Below are 16,544 nucleotides of genomic sequence, written 5' to 3'. Positions count from 1 at the left end.
GTTTTGAATGTGACGTCATTACGGAATACTCCGAAGACCATTCCACTCCGGGGCCGCGTTAATTAGTTTTCGTCAGAAAAGCAACGATAAAAAGCTTCTAAAATGAACTTTTATACTGATTAGCGTCAAAAATATAATAAATAAATGTATATATTTACATATAATATACATGAACTTCAGTTATGATGGTGGCTTTGTTGTAAACAGACATCATTTTGTGCTGAAAACTAATCATCAAATTGAGCCATTTTAGTCAAAGAGGAAAACATAACCAGCAACATCGATATCTGTCTAAACATGGCAGCCTTTGGTAGGTTATGTGTAGAACTAAAACACACAGAGCAAAAGCAGTCAAAACAAAATTTTTAAAAAGATTTTAGATGTATTTATTTGATAAAAGTAATACTTCAATTAACGACATTCTACAGACTAACTGTAATTTAACCAGAATTACAAAAAACAACAAAAACATGCAAATAGCATCTGAATATAACACAGGCGATTAGTACAGCAAATAAAAATTAACTCTACCTTCTAACAGAATTATACTATAGACAGATTTGGTAAAGCAATTCTAATTTCAGAAACTATAAAAAGGTAACAAGTCCCTAGATGTGACGTGCAGTAATAATAATAACAATGAGAAGAAGAAAAAGAAGCTGAGATGCAGCTCCTTCACCAGAGGTCTGGGTGCCTGAGGGTTTTAAGGAGTATCGAAGCTGTTTCCTCAGACTTAGCTCTTCTGGACAAAGTTCTCAGAAGATCTGCTGGAGCCACACTCCCACTTTGGGAGTGCTACCATAGCCACAGGCACCACTGTTGCCTTCGCTTTCCACATCTTTTCTATATCCTCTTCCAGCCCTTTGTATTGTTTGTCTTGCAGTGATACTGATTGCCTTGTTGCAGAAATGTTCTACTGGAAAAGCTTGCTTCTTGAAACTCACATGGATGCAACTTCCTTGTAGAATTCTATTTGTTCATTTATTATCAATATCTACTTTATCTTATTCAGTGTCAAAAGCCTGCTCACACTCACCCCCTGAAATCAATTTAGATTTTCACCAGTAAAGTTAACTGGTACGTTTTTGGGCTGTGGGAGAAAGCCGTAGAGCTCATTCATGGAGGGAGATCATGCAAACCACACAAAGGGCTCAGCCGAGATTCGATCTAGTAGTCTTATTGCTGTGAGGCATGGTGCGGCCCCCCCACATGGAATTAATTTAATATATCTGAAATTTGACAAAGTAAACATTGCTCTATTACAAACCCTTTGAATGTGGGTCTTGAAGAGGATGTCTGCATCTAAATTTTCCTCTAAACATTTGCATTCTTAGTCACCTAAAATGAGAAAACCTTGCTCTATGTCTTTTTTCACATCCAAACTATAAACTTTGGAAAAGAACATTTTAACTTTTATTTATGGACATATAACTGATAATGGCCATTATTTATTCTTTAACGGCATGATCTTAATCTCATCTAATCATGTGTTCAAAAAGATTTTCTCTGCTCTCGTAAATGACCTGCAGTAAACAAGACTATATTAACAGCTTCCCTTCGTGTTAGTGTGTTCAGGTGTGATCAAACTGCAGGCACCTTTTCCCATGTTTCATTATAATTCAGCTTTTTTTTTTTGTCAAAATACCAAGATAATCACTACAAAGTTAACAACTCTAAATCCGTGTTAACACCTCTCAATAAAGATGAGAGATGCACCTCTACAGTTAACAGCCCATTTATGATATCAAAGGGAAGTTTTAAGTAACTGGTCATTAAAATCACCCCTGACCTTGTTATAATTGTCTTTGTTCTTAGACATTATGTATTCATATTCTGTATTTTACTAAATAACCTATGTTCCTAGCTGGTACTTTTCCACTCTGCTCAAACTGCACAATAGATGACCTTAAATGGTCCAAGACCTAGCAAGACATAACACGACGAAACAACTGGGTCAGACAAAACATCTCTATTGGAGTAGATCGGTCTGGTACATTAGATACACACCTAAAACAGCACTCACACACACACATTGTTTATCACAGCCAAAGAACACAACAAAGAAAGCGGTTGGCCTGTTCAGGCTTCTACAAACTGGCCAATTATTATATGAAGTGTAAGTACAACCTCTATGAGATAAAGCTGAATATAAATATGGAATGCTTCCGGATATCGAGGCTGGGTTTCCTGCGAAAACTCTGTCACTTCGAGTCCAGCGCTGCCATGTACTCTACTTGTGACCACTAATAAATACTTTGTTTAAAAGAAGATTTCTCCAGCTTGTTCTTGGGCTTCCAATGAAAGGATTGGGCTAACAACCTCAAAATTATGATCCCTTGGTGGATGAGGTTAGCGAATTACTAAACTACTAAACTAAATTACTAAACCGATGGTATACATTACCTATGATTGGACGAATGAAATATATTAAAAATTTCCATCCTACCAATATTCCTGTATTACCTCCAAACAATTCCCCTACTGCTTCCAAATTCATTCTAAGCTAAACTTGATAAACTAATTGGCCAATTCATTTGGAACAATAGAAAAGCCAGGCTTAGTCTTAAACTTCTATATTTGCCATATTACAGAGGTGGACTTCAACTACCCAACCTTAGATGGTATTACATGGCTGTGAAACACCCCCATCCTGACTTACCAATAAAACTATATTTATATTCAGAAACTATTAAGACGCTTCAAAGACACACAAATAACCCATTTCTTGAAAACACAATTAGAGCATGATATGCTGCATATAAACATTTAGGTGATACACTTTCACTATCCCAGTACACTCCTGTCTGGGGAAATGAACAGATGGTGGATTCAAGCTTTGGAGTACAAATGGAGTTGGAAAAATAATGGATCTATATGTTGATGGAGTTTTACTTACCTTTGACCAGCTGTCTCTGCAGTATGATATACAAAGAAAGCATTTCTTTAAATACTTACAGCTAAAAAGCTTAATGTCCTCCAGATACAAATAAATGATATATGTACCACCTTTGTTAAAACTAGAGGAAATCACACTTTCAAATTTAGAAAGTAAGGGACTTCTCTAAATATTATAATTTGCTGGTTGATGACTACAGTGAAGAAATTAAATGCTTGGAAAATAGATATTCAAGAGGACATAGATGAGATAGAATGGAATAACACTTGTCTTAAAGCTCAAAAACAAACTATTAACACAAGACTTAACATATTTCAGTACAAATGGTAAATGAGAATGTATGCAACACCTGAAAAACTCCCCCATATGTCACCTAATATCCCAGATATATGCATAAAATGTTAGAATGAAAAAGGAAGTCTGATTCATTGTCTGTAGGAATGCTCTAATATCCAAATCTTCTGGAAGGATGTTGTTAAATGTCTGTCAGACATGTTTAAAGCTAGTTTACCATTTAATGCCAAATTCTGTTTGCTGGGAATATATCCACAGGAATTTGCATGTACATTAGAAACAACAAAACTCCTGGACTTTGGACTTGTCCAGGCCAGGAGAGTGATAGCTCTGTGTTGGAAATGTATGGATGCACCTTCATTACTAATGTGGATTCGAGACCTGGAAAATTGTATTGGCTTGGAAAGACTAACATACATCACTAAGGGCAAGCGAAAGGACTTCTGTAATCTCTGGGTACCATATCTGAACATCGTAGAGAAACTTTGCTTGAAAAGTCACTCATACTAAGAATGTTTGAATCCTATTTGCTTTTACATAGATGTCTTTATTTGCTAAAGCAACTTAAATTGATGCAAGGTATGTGTGAATGTGTAAGTATGACTGAGTCAGTATGTGTCTATCGTTCTGTTGCCTGTGTATATTAAATGCAAAAATGTCAATAAAAACATAAAAAAATACCAAGATGATCATCTCATCTCAGGATATCGCAAGGCCGAACACATGCTTTGTTGTCTCAAAATGATTTTTAAAAAAACAGCATTACAAAGAAATAAAAAGTAAAGTGGAACAAAACAAACTAACTAAAAAATAGATAAGCAACAGGCTCAACTTTGTGTTGATTATTGAAACTTATCAATCCACCATCTGAAATTCTGCAATCAAACTATGACTTATCCCTCACATGACTCAAACGCAGTAAATAGATCAAGATTCCATGCGCGTGGCATGTTTTCCTCTCTCTTTCTTCAGGTGTAGGAGTTTGCCTTTGGCAGCACAACTCTGTCTTCACCAATGAGCAAAGACTGCTTTTGAGCTCCATTACTACGTAGGTCCCACATGTGAGGTATGTGGTTGTAGAGGTTTTATGTTTTGTAACCAAGCAATGATTGTGTTTGAATAAAAACATACACATGTTGTTCAAAATAATAGACCTGTGAGGACTTCTTGGAATACACCCCTTTGATATTTTGCAAGTCACAAGGCAGTTTCAGAGAAAAAGGTGTATTTACCACTTGGTTGCCCTCCTTTTCCAGAAAATTATTTTCTCCGCACTGATTCATATCCAGATGTAACCTTAAAACTTCAGCCATTTGGTTAATTCAAAAGCAAAGAAGAAGTGATTGTGGAGCATGAGTGTATGTATGGATTATACTTAAGGCTGAAGTTGAGTGTTTTTTGGGGCACAGCTGATAGTGAAAAAAAAGCTGCATTTTGATTTTAATTGTCAGATGCTTTGATATCCTGTTCTTTAGCTCTATTGGATGAGGGTGGCTCTGTGGATGTTGTACAGAGACTTCTCAGAAACAGATACCAGTGATAAAACAGGAAAGTCAGTGGAACTTTTCCTTTCAGTATCCAAACCACCACACACAAACAATGCCTAACCCACATGACTGCAGCCCTGAGGCTGATATAAAGCCTGAGCTCTCTGAGAGCACGTCTAGTAACAAGAGACTGTGCGTTCCTGTGTTACTTTCCAGCGTTGATATTTTCGAACAACAGGACTTGAAATGATTCAAGTTTCAAGGACACCGGATTTCTTCAATTTTGGAAACATGAATTCAACTTCACATACATCCTCTGACCAAGACCTGAGTTCTGTGGCGACAGGCAGAAGGCAAAGGTCCCACTCTTACCACAGCCCAGAGGACAGTAAGAACTATGACTTGCAGACACAGACAGAGGAAACCATCCTAAGACCACGATCCAGGTATGCTTTCATGTTTCATGATTAGATTTGTAATCAGAAATGTGTATTGACTTATAATCATCCAGATTATGAGTCAATAACCTTTTGGTTTTATTCTGACAGAGCATGACAAATGAAGAACATCAATGACTAAATAATCTATGTTGAATCTACACTTGTTTAGGTCATTTTACAGTTATGAGACATCAGAGCTATGCGCTGACTACGACACAGGAAAGTATTCAAGGTCCGGTCCACTAACAGAGAGGGCAAGCTCACAATTTAAGGATCAAGTGTCCAGAAAGGAGAACAGAAACCGGGGTGGGTCTGGTGTTCAAGTCAGCCCTAAGAAGTCCAAGTTTAAACCAAGCAAGCATTCACTCTCAAGAACACTCAATGGTACTTTGATAATACATTACAAAAGAATGGACATTATATTTTCAAAATTTGGCAAAAAATAAAAGGGTTTTCAACTGTTACAAACCTACACTAATGGTATTTGTGCTTGTTATTCTCAGGCAGTAGAGGCAATGTCAAGTCGGTGTCCATGATGACCATCTCTGAGTCAGACAACTGGGAGATATGCTCCAGCTCTGGGATGAAGTATGGACAGTTTGTGGACTGGGAGAAGATTGATCCCGAAGCAGCAGAACGATATCTACAGATCTTAAAGAGCGGCCATCAGCAACTGAAAACAATGGGCCGAGAGGGATTCTGGGCCATGCCGCACACTCTAAGAGCCAAAGCTTATTATCACATCATCCACAGCATCAATTCCAGGTTAGAGCCATTACAGTGAATATAGAAAATTCTAAGAGTATCATCTGTCATGAAGCATGCATTTGGGGGTAATGGATATGTCTTTGTACCTGTTCATTTGATCTCAGATAGCATGAATTTGTAACAGCAAAATGATGTTATCTGCTGCAGGGCTGTTGCTCCAGACAGAGATGTCTACTATGAGCTGGCCAAGAGGCTTTTTGGAGAGCAGAAACTCAGCAGCCATCCAGTCCCGGAGTACATGGAGGATGGAGAAATACCAAGGTACTTTTATTCGATGATACTTGCACAACAATTGAAAATTCTGTGGTCGAATAACGGTTCAGTTTATTGAGCTTGTGGCTCAGGAGCGTGTTTTAACTCCACTCCTGGAGTTCGATATTAGTTCGCTGCTACATGGTTTTTCCACTCTTGAGGCTTCCTACAAAACACTTTTGGTTTGTATTTTACCCTGTCCAGTCCATGTGCGAAACGCATCAGGTGACATCAGTAGAAAATATGATGTTGTATGGCCATGACACAAAGGTTAGAACTGAAATATTTTTGCAAGGCCAAAGGTTATTAATATGTGTGAATGTGAAACTTAGGCCTAAGCTGTATCAGTGCATTGCTATGACATGGCCATACATTAGTAAAGAATGAGACCTATTCATATATACATATATTACCTGTTTCATAAAATCAGACTGTTGAAACCGTCTTTTACTAATTATGATACTGTGTTCAACTGCGAGAGACTGTGGGACATCATTGTAACTGATCCCAAGATTAAAAGAAAATTAGATTAAATCAAATTTAGTCGTGCTTCATTCATGATAATAACTCAACGGTACAGAGGCTCTGCTCTCCCACATTATTATCTGGAAAACGCAGTAACACCTCATTCCTGTGTCTTGTTGCTACTCAACATTTTCTACCCATATATCGAATGTTACAGCAAAAGAGTTCTATTTTAACTCTGAATAGTGGGTGAAAGATCAACTCCAGGAGCGGAGTTATTTGATTCTGAATCTGTCTGTTTGACAGTCCCACATGTACACCTTGTTTTGTGTACAGTTTCCACATGATCCACAGTAACACGTAACATGTGCCCGTGACGTGCTCTTTGTGTTTCCATTTGTGAGTCTGAGCTTGCTCTTTTCCTTTCCAGGTATTGTCTCAACAAAGTGGGTCTGAACTCCGTTAAGAAGATCCTTCTTTGCCTTGGTGAATATTTCCCAGACATGAGCTTCTGCCCCATCCTTCCTGCCTTGGTCTCTCTCATCCTGCACTTCAGCGAGGACGAAGCTGAATGTTTCTACAGTGTGTCCCGACTCATCTGCTACAAAGACGATAACAAGCGTTACAGTGACCAGACTTTTCTCACCTACCGAGCTTCCTGTATGACATTCGGGGACCTTGCCAACAGGTGTTGCCGAGGCATCCGGAAGCTGATCGCCAGCTCTCACCAGAACCTTTTTGAGTTTTACTCTGACTGGATCATGTGGATTTTTGCTGACCTTCCATTCACATATGCCATCAGAGTTTTGGATGTCTACCTACTGGAGGGCTACAAGGTTCTCTACAGGTAATTTGCAATTGCACTCCTGGAAATCAGAGCTTTTTTGATTTCTCACGGCATGCAACTTCAACTTAAGATAAAAAATAAGACAGTTACTAAATTTCACTGATTCTCTTTGCAGGGTGGCACTGGCTTTGCTCGATCTCTATAAGGTATCTGTGTCATCTCGCGTGGCAGATGTGGAGGACTTTAGGGCCGACATGAAAAGTTTCGTGCAGAATGTAGCTCGCCACTGCACAGCCGAGAAGCTTCTGGAAAGAGCCTTTAAGGTTCCGATTGCCACGCGGAGGGAGCTCCACTTTCTGTTCACCGCCAATAAGGACTCCCTGATGCAAAAAGGTGTCAGCACATACCAGGCGAGGTAGGCTTTCCAACAGATTAAAGGCAGGCATGTAAAAAGTATCACTGAAACAAAGTATATGTCAGGGATGGCAGATATGCAAACTAACTGACTATGTAAATTAAAAGTTTCTAAACTGCACTCAATTGATTTCAATGTCCTCATATCTCTGTTTCAAATGCACTTAAAGGCAGATGGTGAGCACAGTGGACTTCAAGAACTTCAGCTCCAGTGTTGTGACAGAAACTGAGATGAGAGTCGTGTGGGCCTGGATTCCTGAGCGCTTTGCTCTGTTCAGTCCAATTAGGTTGTTTAGTACAGCTGAACAGGAAGGAGGTCTTACTTCGTAAGTAACCTTTACTCAGCACCTAGATACATCCAAGAAACTACCTAAAAATAAGTTTAATCATTTGCTTCTTTAGCAGCTTGAGTCTTGAGTCGTATAGTAATAGTTATCATTGCATTTATGTTATTAGTTCACTTGATGTATTTAATAAAAACAGCGTCATTTTGGATCAGTACACGCAAGCGTACTGATCCATAATCCAGCGGCGGGTGCTATATTTGCACCATAAACATGTTTACCTTCAATGTAAAAGTCAAGTCATGAGCAGTTCAGAGGTGACAAATGTTCAGTCTTTCAAGACAATGTGTTACAGCTTCATTTTGTTGTAATGTCACAATGAAGCCAATTTAACCATGTGTTCAATAATGTTCAAGTCTAAATAGTTTTTTTTCACAACTATTTGATTATATCTAGTCCAAATATTTTTTTATGCCTAACCCTAACTAAATTGAAAAGCCTAAGGACAATACTCAGTGGGATAGGGACTGAATTGGATTAAATGGTGTGACAGTCTGCTATGTAACACCACTATCCACCCTCCTTCCTTACCTCCTTCTCAGTGTTTTTGGACACGACACAGTTGTGCCTCCAATTTTTCAAAAGATAACCATCATTTAGCGTTTTTGGAGCTTTGACAATGTAAGCATTCTGCAACCGCAGCACCAACCAACGTAGCTTTTTGGAAAGTAATGCCCTTAAAAAATTAAAAGGTTTTACATATGAGTTTCAAAGGGAAATATGGTTTAAAAACTTTTAAAACCTAAAGTTTTGGGAAATTAAAAAAAACATCCAACGCATTCTTCCTTTATCTCTCTATCATTTAGGTTTTATTCACACGTGGAGGGACACGAACCAGCGGTCCTGATTATCAAATCAATGGACGATGAGGTAACATCAACACTGTGTGTGCTTCTTCTTTTGCTTTAATTTTATGATGCAATCTAAATATGGTGAAAAACTGTTCATAGTGATCAGAATTAGTCCATGGAATAAGTTTAGTACTACTAAAATAAAAATACTTTTTCATTTCTCAGGTTTTTGGAGCTTTTCTGTCAACAGATGTGATAGAAAGAAAAAATCACGACTCTGAGGAACTTACATATTTTGGGACTGGGGAGTGTTTTGTTTTTAAGGTGAGCTGCTGTCCTACCTTCCTTGAGAATTTAACTTTCATGTTCACATTACCTCTAACATAAGTCTTGGATACCTAGACAAAGGAAAGATTTTTAGATGTAAATATGCTTTGTACAAATGTCATCATACCCTGCATTGCCTCCCAAACTGCAGTGAAGGTTAAACAAAAAACACAACTGCTTTTTCAGCTCCGTCCTGACATGGAGCGCTACCAACGGGCAATGGTCACCATTATGAGCCGAAGAGCTTCTCCTCAGCAGGTTCAAGCCAGCATCGGAGCCTCCTCACAGGTCTCAAATGGTCAAATGCTGACCTGTCCCACTGGGACCCCGCAGAACCCGAGCTACCTGACGATCCCCTTCACTGTGCCATCAGAAGATCCCGTGACTGCCAAAGACCCCAAGAGACCAAAGGAGCAAGAGTCTTCAATGTTCATAGCAGGAGATGACAGTCAGCTGATTATTGGTAAGTCAGCTTAAAATATTTTAATAGATGGTTCTTCAAAGATTTTTTTCTTTTAACTGGGCTTGTATGGAGTTATAAGCACATGCAAAAAATGAAAAAATCTCTTTAGAAAGAACAATTATCTCAACAGTTTTCTCAGTAGACATGGGGACTCTAAGAAGCAAATAAGCAGTGCTGACATTCATGTCATCTTTTCAGGTGGGGATGGAGGCCACGCTCTTTGTTTGCGGGAGGACTTAGAAGGAGGATACACAGAGCCTTGTGACACATTCGGAAGCAGCCCTCTCTGCAGGGGACATTTCCAGATCCAGTCCCTGGAAGTATGGGGCATCCAGAACTCTATTTACTTATCTCAGTGTTTTCCCACTCAGTAGAATGAGAAGAACAGCTTCATAATTGTTTTTATTCGACACCGGGCCATTTTTTTTGTTGTTGATGCTATTTAAGTGAACCCGATTTCTATCTAGATTGCAGATATTTATATTGTGAAATGTAAATTTATACATGATATGAAATTAATTTACTTACACTATGGAAGAGTAAAATAAATAAATAAAGAATGAATCGTCACTGTCTGGGCTCTTGTAACCAGGAACGGAAGCATCAAAGTATTACAGCTCTGTCTGGTTTTCAGCTCCCATAAAGTTCACTGGTTTTACTGTCCTGTGTACCTGTTTAGGATGTGTGGTTAAAACTACCATTTTTCTGCATTTTGTGCACAATCTTCCATGATATAATGCTTTTACATTCTGTTTTTTGTCTTTTTGTTTGTAACTTGCTTACATATGTGCCTTATTATGTAGATGATACAAAGACACATTTTTCACTTAACTCTGAATTCCAAACTATTGAACACGAACATTCAACATAAATGATGATTTATCGATAATAGTTTTATTTAAATGGAAAGTTGACATTTTGAAAAAGGGCTCCTGGTATGTTGCAGGAGCAAAGTCTTCCATTCCTTTGTTTAAAGACATTTGCTTCCTATTTTTTTTTTTACACAAAACAGAAACCCACACATTGTAAAATACATACTGAGAACACACGCAGCATTTACAATTCACCGACTGTAAAAACTGAGCGGTCGTTTTAACTGCAATATGGTAAATAGTTTCGTTTGAAGAGGAAACAAATCTGGAACTTTAATTTTATTGCTGCATCATTTTTAACTAAATGTAATTTTGAAATATTTCATGTTAGTTCCTGATAGATTTAAACAGAGCTATATTATTCTAATCTAATGTATTGGGTCATAAATTACGAACCAAAAGCTCTCTACAGTCCCAACCCATTCCATGCTGCGTTCTAGGACCGTTTGACAAAATGAGTATTAGGAGTGGCAACTGGGAAATTCATTTAATTTTCTTGAGTGACAATAAATAACACACTTGAAGTATGATGAAAAAAGACTGGAGGACAATTAAGCGTATCTGGGTTCTGTGAATAATCAGCTTACGGCTTGGGAGTTGTTACTTTGAAAGTAAAAGTTTAATAAGAGGTATTTTACGTTGAAAACAAAACGTTGCTCTCCGCACTTTTTCAGCGTTTATACCGCGTCCAAAAGCCAGTCGCTACCTTATGATATATTTCGTCGGAAAGCTGGATAATATATCTCGTACAACAATGTACACAGTGTCGAAAATAAGTGGGGAGCGCGCAAGGGAGCGCGCATCAAAGCAGAGCTGCTGTGGCTTATTTGGTGAACTGCTGAGATTTTCATCTTGCTGCTTCCTTTCATGTGTACGAGATTTGACTGAAACCGATGACGACAGGAGATGTGACACCCTCCTTTTAAGGATTATTAGAGAGAGGTCTGACCTAATTAAATGTGCCACACTTTCACTGTGTTGTTAGCTTACACGTCAACGTTAGCATTAGCTAAGGTAGCTAGTAGTAGTAGTCTAGTTTTACCTTTTTGTGTCTCATAAATCGTATTTTTAACCCTACCCCTTAGCGATAAAACGACAAACGTTATCAATAGTGCGGCTTGTCTTTCTCCAAAGTGTGGAGTCATGCTAAACTGACTTCAAAAACATTTTAGCACACAGTAGTTGCCCTGCTGATGTCCGAACAACACGTGAGCTTTCTGTATTTCTACTGACAAATTTACAGTTCCAAGGCTAGCTTAAGCATGCACCGTTCACCCGTTTTATTTTGTGCATGTACTGTTCGATCTCACGAAAGTAAGCGTTATTAACTGGTCAAATATGGGCAGGCAACGCTGGAGAAAGTCTGCTCTTTAGGATTAATTTGAGTGTTTAACAAAAGCTGTTTTCTCTTGTCAGTCCAAAATATCCATGAACTATAACCCTGAATGACTTTCAGAGGAGAATCGAGCGATTTCTTTCTCAGGCAAAAGACCTATATAGCAACCCAATTACAAAAGATAATAAATAAATCACCAACCACCTTGTTTTTTATTAGGTTATTAGGTCTGGAATAACAAACAAGTGGCACAAAATGACATTTTATCTTGTAGAAAATGTTAAGTGTGTGGAGTTTGAAGATACCCACCCCTCTTTTGCAGTACTTTTACTGTATCTGGATAATTGCACTTTCAGCTGAGCAGCAATCACTTGGCAATGACCTTTTTGAAGTGTCCTCACATTGTAAATCTCATGTTAGAGGAGGACTCACAGGGGCTCAGAAGAACTCACCGAGTAGGCCATTATCCAGCGAAAGCTAATCCATCTCCTCCATCAAGAATCACTCATTTCAAACGTCCCTAAAGCCTTTGAAAAATCTTCTTTTCACCATTTCTTGGCAAAGTCTTTCTCACATGTGCATCGCAGCCCTGACATTTTTCTAAGGCGTTCCCAGGGCTTTCATGTGAGAATCCAAAAGTCTACAGCATTTAACTTGGCCCTGCTGTGGACACTTTTAACCAAGCCCACTCCTCGGTAGCTTATCTTCTTCTGATGTTTCATCTATTTTGGGTTTTGCAAGTTTTGACTGTACAGAGTCAACGGAGCCTCCGAATAATTTTTTTCTTAACAATTTTATTCACAGTCGTGTGAAAAAGCACGTATATTCTCTTTTAGTTTTAAGGTTTTTGCATACCGGGACATAATGCATTTATTTTTTTCAATCATCTGGTCCTTACCAATTCTTAGAATTAGATGTAAATATAACCTCAGATGAACAAGAACTGATACATACATAATAACAAAGGTTAAGTCAGGTGCTGCCAGTCAAACGCACCTGATTAACTGGTCATCAGCAGATGTGAGCGCCTCTACGAAAGCTCAGGTTTTGGCAGTTTGTGGAGCATTCAGGTGTGTGTTAACTCAGAGGAGAGACCTCAGTAATGAGAAATTGTTGTGTCCCATCAATTTGGGAAGAGTTGTAAGAACCCTTTCCCAACAATGTGGAGCCCCATCATTCTGCAGTGAGACACATTAATATCAGGTTTCCCTAAATTTGTAACTGAAGAGTCCAACTGCTCGCAGACATTAGCAGCCTCAATGCAGCTCTCTGCTGTGGCCTCGTTCAGCCTCCAAACATGACTTTAGAAAAGCCGTTGGACAACAACTCAGCTGCTGAATCTTCCAGCAGTTATCAACACGATGTGTTTATTTAGTTGAGTTAATCCATAAATTCCTTACAGACAGTTCAGGAGAGGCTTTGAACGTCCCTTTCTTACCGACTCCGTATATTAAAAGTCTTATCTTTAAACTTCAAATGCAGACCTGGCATTTAAATCGTGGCACAGCAACAGTGTTGTCTGTATTTTTTGTTCGTCTTCTAAATAGCACCACCTCAGTTGTTTCTTCCAGATGAAAAACTCAGTAAAGCAACAATTCCCTGACTCCATATATGTCCCCAACAGATGACCAAACTATACCATGTTTATTCCTTTGAGATAGCAAAGTTTTCATCCTTCCTTGCCATCACTCGTATTCACATCTGATTTTTAATTAATTTATTTTTTACCCACAATTATCAATATGTCTTAAATTCCCCATATTTTTTTCGACCTCCGCTCTACAAAATGAGTTCACGATATAATTTATCTCTGTGTGTGTTTATAGGCTGCAGCCATGGGCCCAGACAGTGTAACGGACCCTAAAACAGAATCTTCAGAGGAAAGTATGTATTGATGGTTGGTTGTGGGTTATTTTTTTAGTTATTTATTTTTTTCCTGAGGTCAAAACTTCACAACAACCTGTGGTTCTTCAACAGGTCCCGGAAATGTCAAGTTAAAGAAGGTCTCCGAGTCGGATTCCAGTGACGCTTCAGCCGCCGCTGAGCCCGAGAACCCCAAACGACCAGCGAGCGACGCGTCAGACAAGTGTTACCCCTGCACCGTCTGCAGCAAGATGTTTGACCGACCATCGAAGCTCGAGAGGCATAAACCTGTCCACACCAGGAAGCCCAAGATGCTTCATCAGTGTCAGCACTGTGAGAAGAGTTTCACTCAGCAGGACAAGCTCTTCCGACACCAGAATTGCCACAACAGAACTAACAAGCATCCCTGCCCTGACTGTGGAAAAGTGTTCAACAGGCCGTCAAAGTTAGAGAGGCACAGACCCACGCACTCGAAGAAACCCAGGGTTCCTCATCAGTGCTCATATTGCATGAAGACGTTCAGTAAACTGAACAAACTGGTCCGCCACAAGCGAACGCACACGGGTGAGAAGCCTTTCACCTGCCCCGTCTGTGGAAAGGGGTTCTCAGAGCTGGGTCACTGCAAAGCACACGAAAAGACCCACGAGGAGCAGCCAGAAAAGCCTCACTGCTGTCCGGACTGCGGGATGCGTTTCTTTAAGGCCTCCGAGCTCCGCCGGCACTTCCGTTCGCACACAGGAGAGAAACCGTTTCGGTGCACGTTGTGCGAGAGCTGCTTCTCCCGCTCAGAGGGACTCAAAAGACACATGAGGAGCCACACAGGGGAGAGGCCGTACAAATGCATCATCTGCGGCAAAGGATTTTACTCTCGTCAGGATTTGAATACTCACGGATTGATTCACTCGGGAGAGAAGCCGCATCTTTGCCCCGTGTGCGGCAAAGGCTTCTCACAGCTGGGCAACATGAAGGAGCATGAGCAAAATGTCCACATTAAGTCAGAGAAATACATCTGCAATGAGTGTGGCGCAACTTTCACACGGTACAAGTCCATGACAAAGCATCAGCGGACGCACACGGGGGAAAGACCTTATCTGTGCCTCATCTGCGGTCGCAGGTTTTCATGGAGCCATTCTCTCAGTAGACACAGAAGGACACACGCTCATAGACAGATGTCTTTGGACTCATCAAAAGACGTATCGAGCTTTGAAGGACCAGCTGTGAATCCCAGCTGCTGAAAACAGGAGCAAAATCCAGAGAGACAGCCAAGCAAAAGGAAATTTCAACTTCTGCGATGTTTAACCTTGTGCATGCTCGACTTATCCACAAAATACCAGTTAGAAATTCAAAGAACAGGACGCCGGTGTGCTGTTCTGTCCCGATAACATTCATTGATCAAAGACGGGGTAAATAACATGGCATCTGTGTTTATTGGGACATGCAAGTGTAAATTCGTGTAGCGCCACGTATATTCACATCTTGTTTATATTATGTTTATTCATTATAGGTTTTTCTCACAACCAAAAAGGGAATTTGTAATGGTTTACACCAGTATCATTACACATTCCTGCATGGTGTTGTCCATGCAAGAAGTTGCTCAGTGATTTTCTTGTGTCAATAATAGTTAGCTCCTCGCCAGCGATAAGAGTGTCACGTACCAAAAATAGCGAGTATTAGTCAAATGCAAACATTATTACTAACACTGAAGAATTAAGAATACTTAATGCAATGCCAAATAAGAGGACAACAAAGTACTGCTCTTTATTCAGATGGTTTATCGGTTTATTTCAGATTATGTTGCTGCTTATTGCGTGGTCAGAAATACGAGCGCTTCGAAGCTTTAAAATGTGAGCAGTGGTTGGGCTGTAGGATGCAAGAAGGGTTTCTAACTGTTACAGATTGAGTCGAATTCAAATGAACATACGTCTTTTACCACTTCTATTCCAAGTTCACTTTATGAGATGTACAGCACGTTTACAGTGTAATAGTGTAATCCTCTCGTTTTATTTGTGGTATTGTCTACATGCAAAAGAACTTACTGCCAATAAAGGGAACAACTGTTCTGTGTTGACTGTACTGCAAAACCACACACATGGCTCCCGATTTTCTGTTACAGTGAAGGATTTATTTCATCACAGTTCTAGTCCATACCACGTCTTAAAGATGAGGTAAATACAACTCACTTAAAGAAAACGGTGAGATGGAAACCAAAGCTGTGGACTCTGGTCCTCTAGGGCAGTTTCAGGCCTGGAAATGTGGAATAACAAAAGTCAGTTACACTTAAAATACATGTTCAACAAATCTGCACATATTCAACAAGGCATATATTATGCACACTGACTTTTACTTTTATCTAAATTTCAGGCTGCTTTACCAGCTTTTTAGAATTAGTCTTTTTATATACTTTTAGCCTCTTAACTTTTCAGGTTTCTCGTGTAACGCAAGTACAGAAGACATTTTAGATAGGGGAAATGTTTCAACACAATAAATATGTCTAAGCTTAGCTGTCCTACATGGGGAAGATATCCACATCCCAAGGTTAATGCAGTACTAATACAACAATGCTTTGCATCAAATAAAACTCACGTATTTAGCACTGTTGGAGAAAAAGTATGTCGTCATGAAACTTACTTAGAAAGTAAAGGAAATGCCGAAAAATGTCCTATACAGATAATACATACTGTAGAAGTGTATATATACACTTCTACAGTATGTATTATTACATCATTTTTATGTTACAACTACTTC

At 39.3% G+C, this 16,544-nt stretch overlaps 2 protein-coding genes across 2 annotated transcripts; both read left to right on the top strand.

The window, feature by feature from the left end:
* Positions 1–4,840: 4,840 nt before the first annotated feature.
* Positions 4,841–10,298, top strand: LOC140304720 (TBC1 domain family member 24-like). The gene is made up of 11 exons (XM_072383472.1): positions 4,841–5,123; positions 5,287–5,501; positions 5,621–5,882; positions 6,033–6,146; positions 7,033–7,449; positions 7,565–7,804; positions 7,974–8,129; positions 8,954–9,017; positions 9,164–9,262; positions 9,452–9,728; positions 9,927–10,298. The coding sequence occupies exons 1-11, from the start codon at positions 4,924–4,926 to the stop codon at positions 10,100–10,102; spliced, it is 2,220 nt and encodes a 739-aa protein (XP_072239573.1). The 5' UTR covers positions 4,841–4,923; the 3' UTR covers positions 10,103–10,298.
* A 1,076-nt stretch (positions 10,299–11,374) lies between these two features.
* On the top strand, positions 11,375–15,870 carry LOC140305107 (uncharacterized). The gene is made up of 3 exons (XM_072383874.1): positions 11,375–11,542; positions 13,763–13,820; positions 13,914–15,870. The coding sequence occupies exons 2-3, from the start codon at positions 13,772–13,774 to the stop codon at positions 15,032–15,034; spliced, it is 1,170 nt and encodes a 389-aa protein (XP_072239975.1). The 5' UTR covers positions 11,375–11,542; positions 13,763–13,771; the 3' UTR covers positions 15,035–15,870.
* Positions 15,871–16,544: the final 674 nt, after the last annotated feature.

Source organism: Leuresthes tenuis, unplaced genomic scaffold (genome assembly GCF_036924035.1).
Source record: "Leuresthes tenuis unplaced genomic scaffold, fLeuTen1.0.hap1 SCAF_4, whole genome shotgun sequence".
NCBI lineage: Eukaryota > Metazoa > Chordata > Actinopteri > Atheriniformes > Atherinopsidae > Leuresthes > Leuresthes tenuis.
The sequence above is the reverse complement of the archived record's forward strand: the minus strand, read 5'-3'. Positions and strand labels throughout refer to the sequence as shown.

Coding starts and splice junctions, on each gene's coding strand:
- LOC140304720 (XM_072383472.1), top strand. CDS start 4,924: ATGATTCAAGTTTCAAGGACACCGGATTTCTTCAATTTTGGAAACATG. Junction 9,263..9,451: donor GGGAGTGTTTTGTTTTTAAG/GTGAGCTGCTGT, acceptor CTGCTTTTTCAG/CTCCGTCCTGACATGGAGCG. Junction 9,729..9,926: donor TGACAGTCAGCTGATTATTG/GTAAGTCAGCTT, acceptor TCATCTTTTCAG/GTGGGGATGGAGGCCACGCT.
- LOC140305107 (XM_072383874.1), top strand. CDS start 13,772: ATGGGCCCAGACAGTGTAACGGACCCTAAAACAGAATCTTCAGAGGAA. Junction 13,821..13,913: donor AACAGAATCTTCAGAGGAAA/GTATGTATTGAT, acceptor GTTCTTCAACAG/GTCCCGGAAATGTCAAGTTA.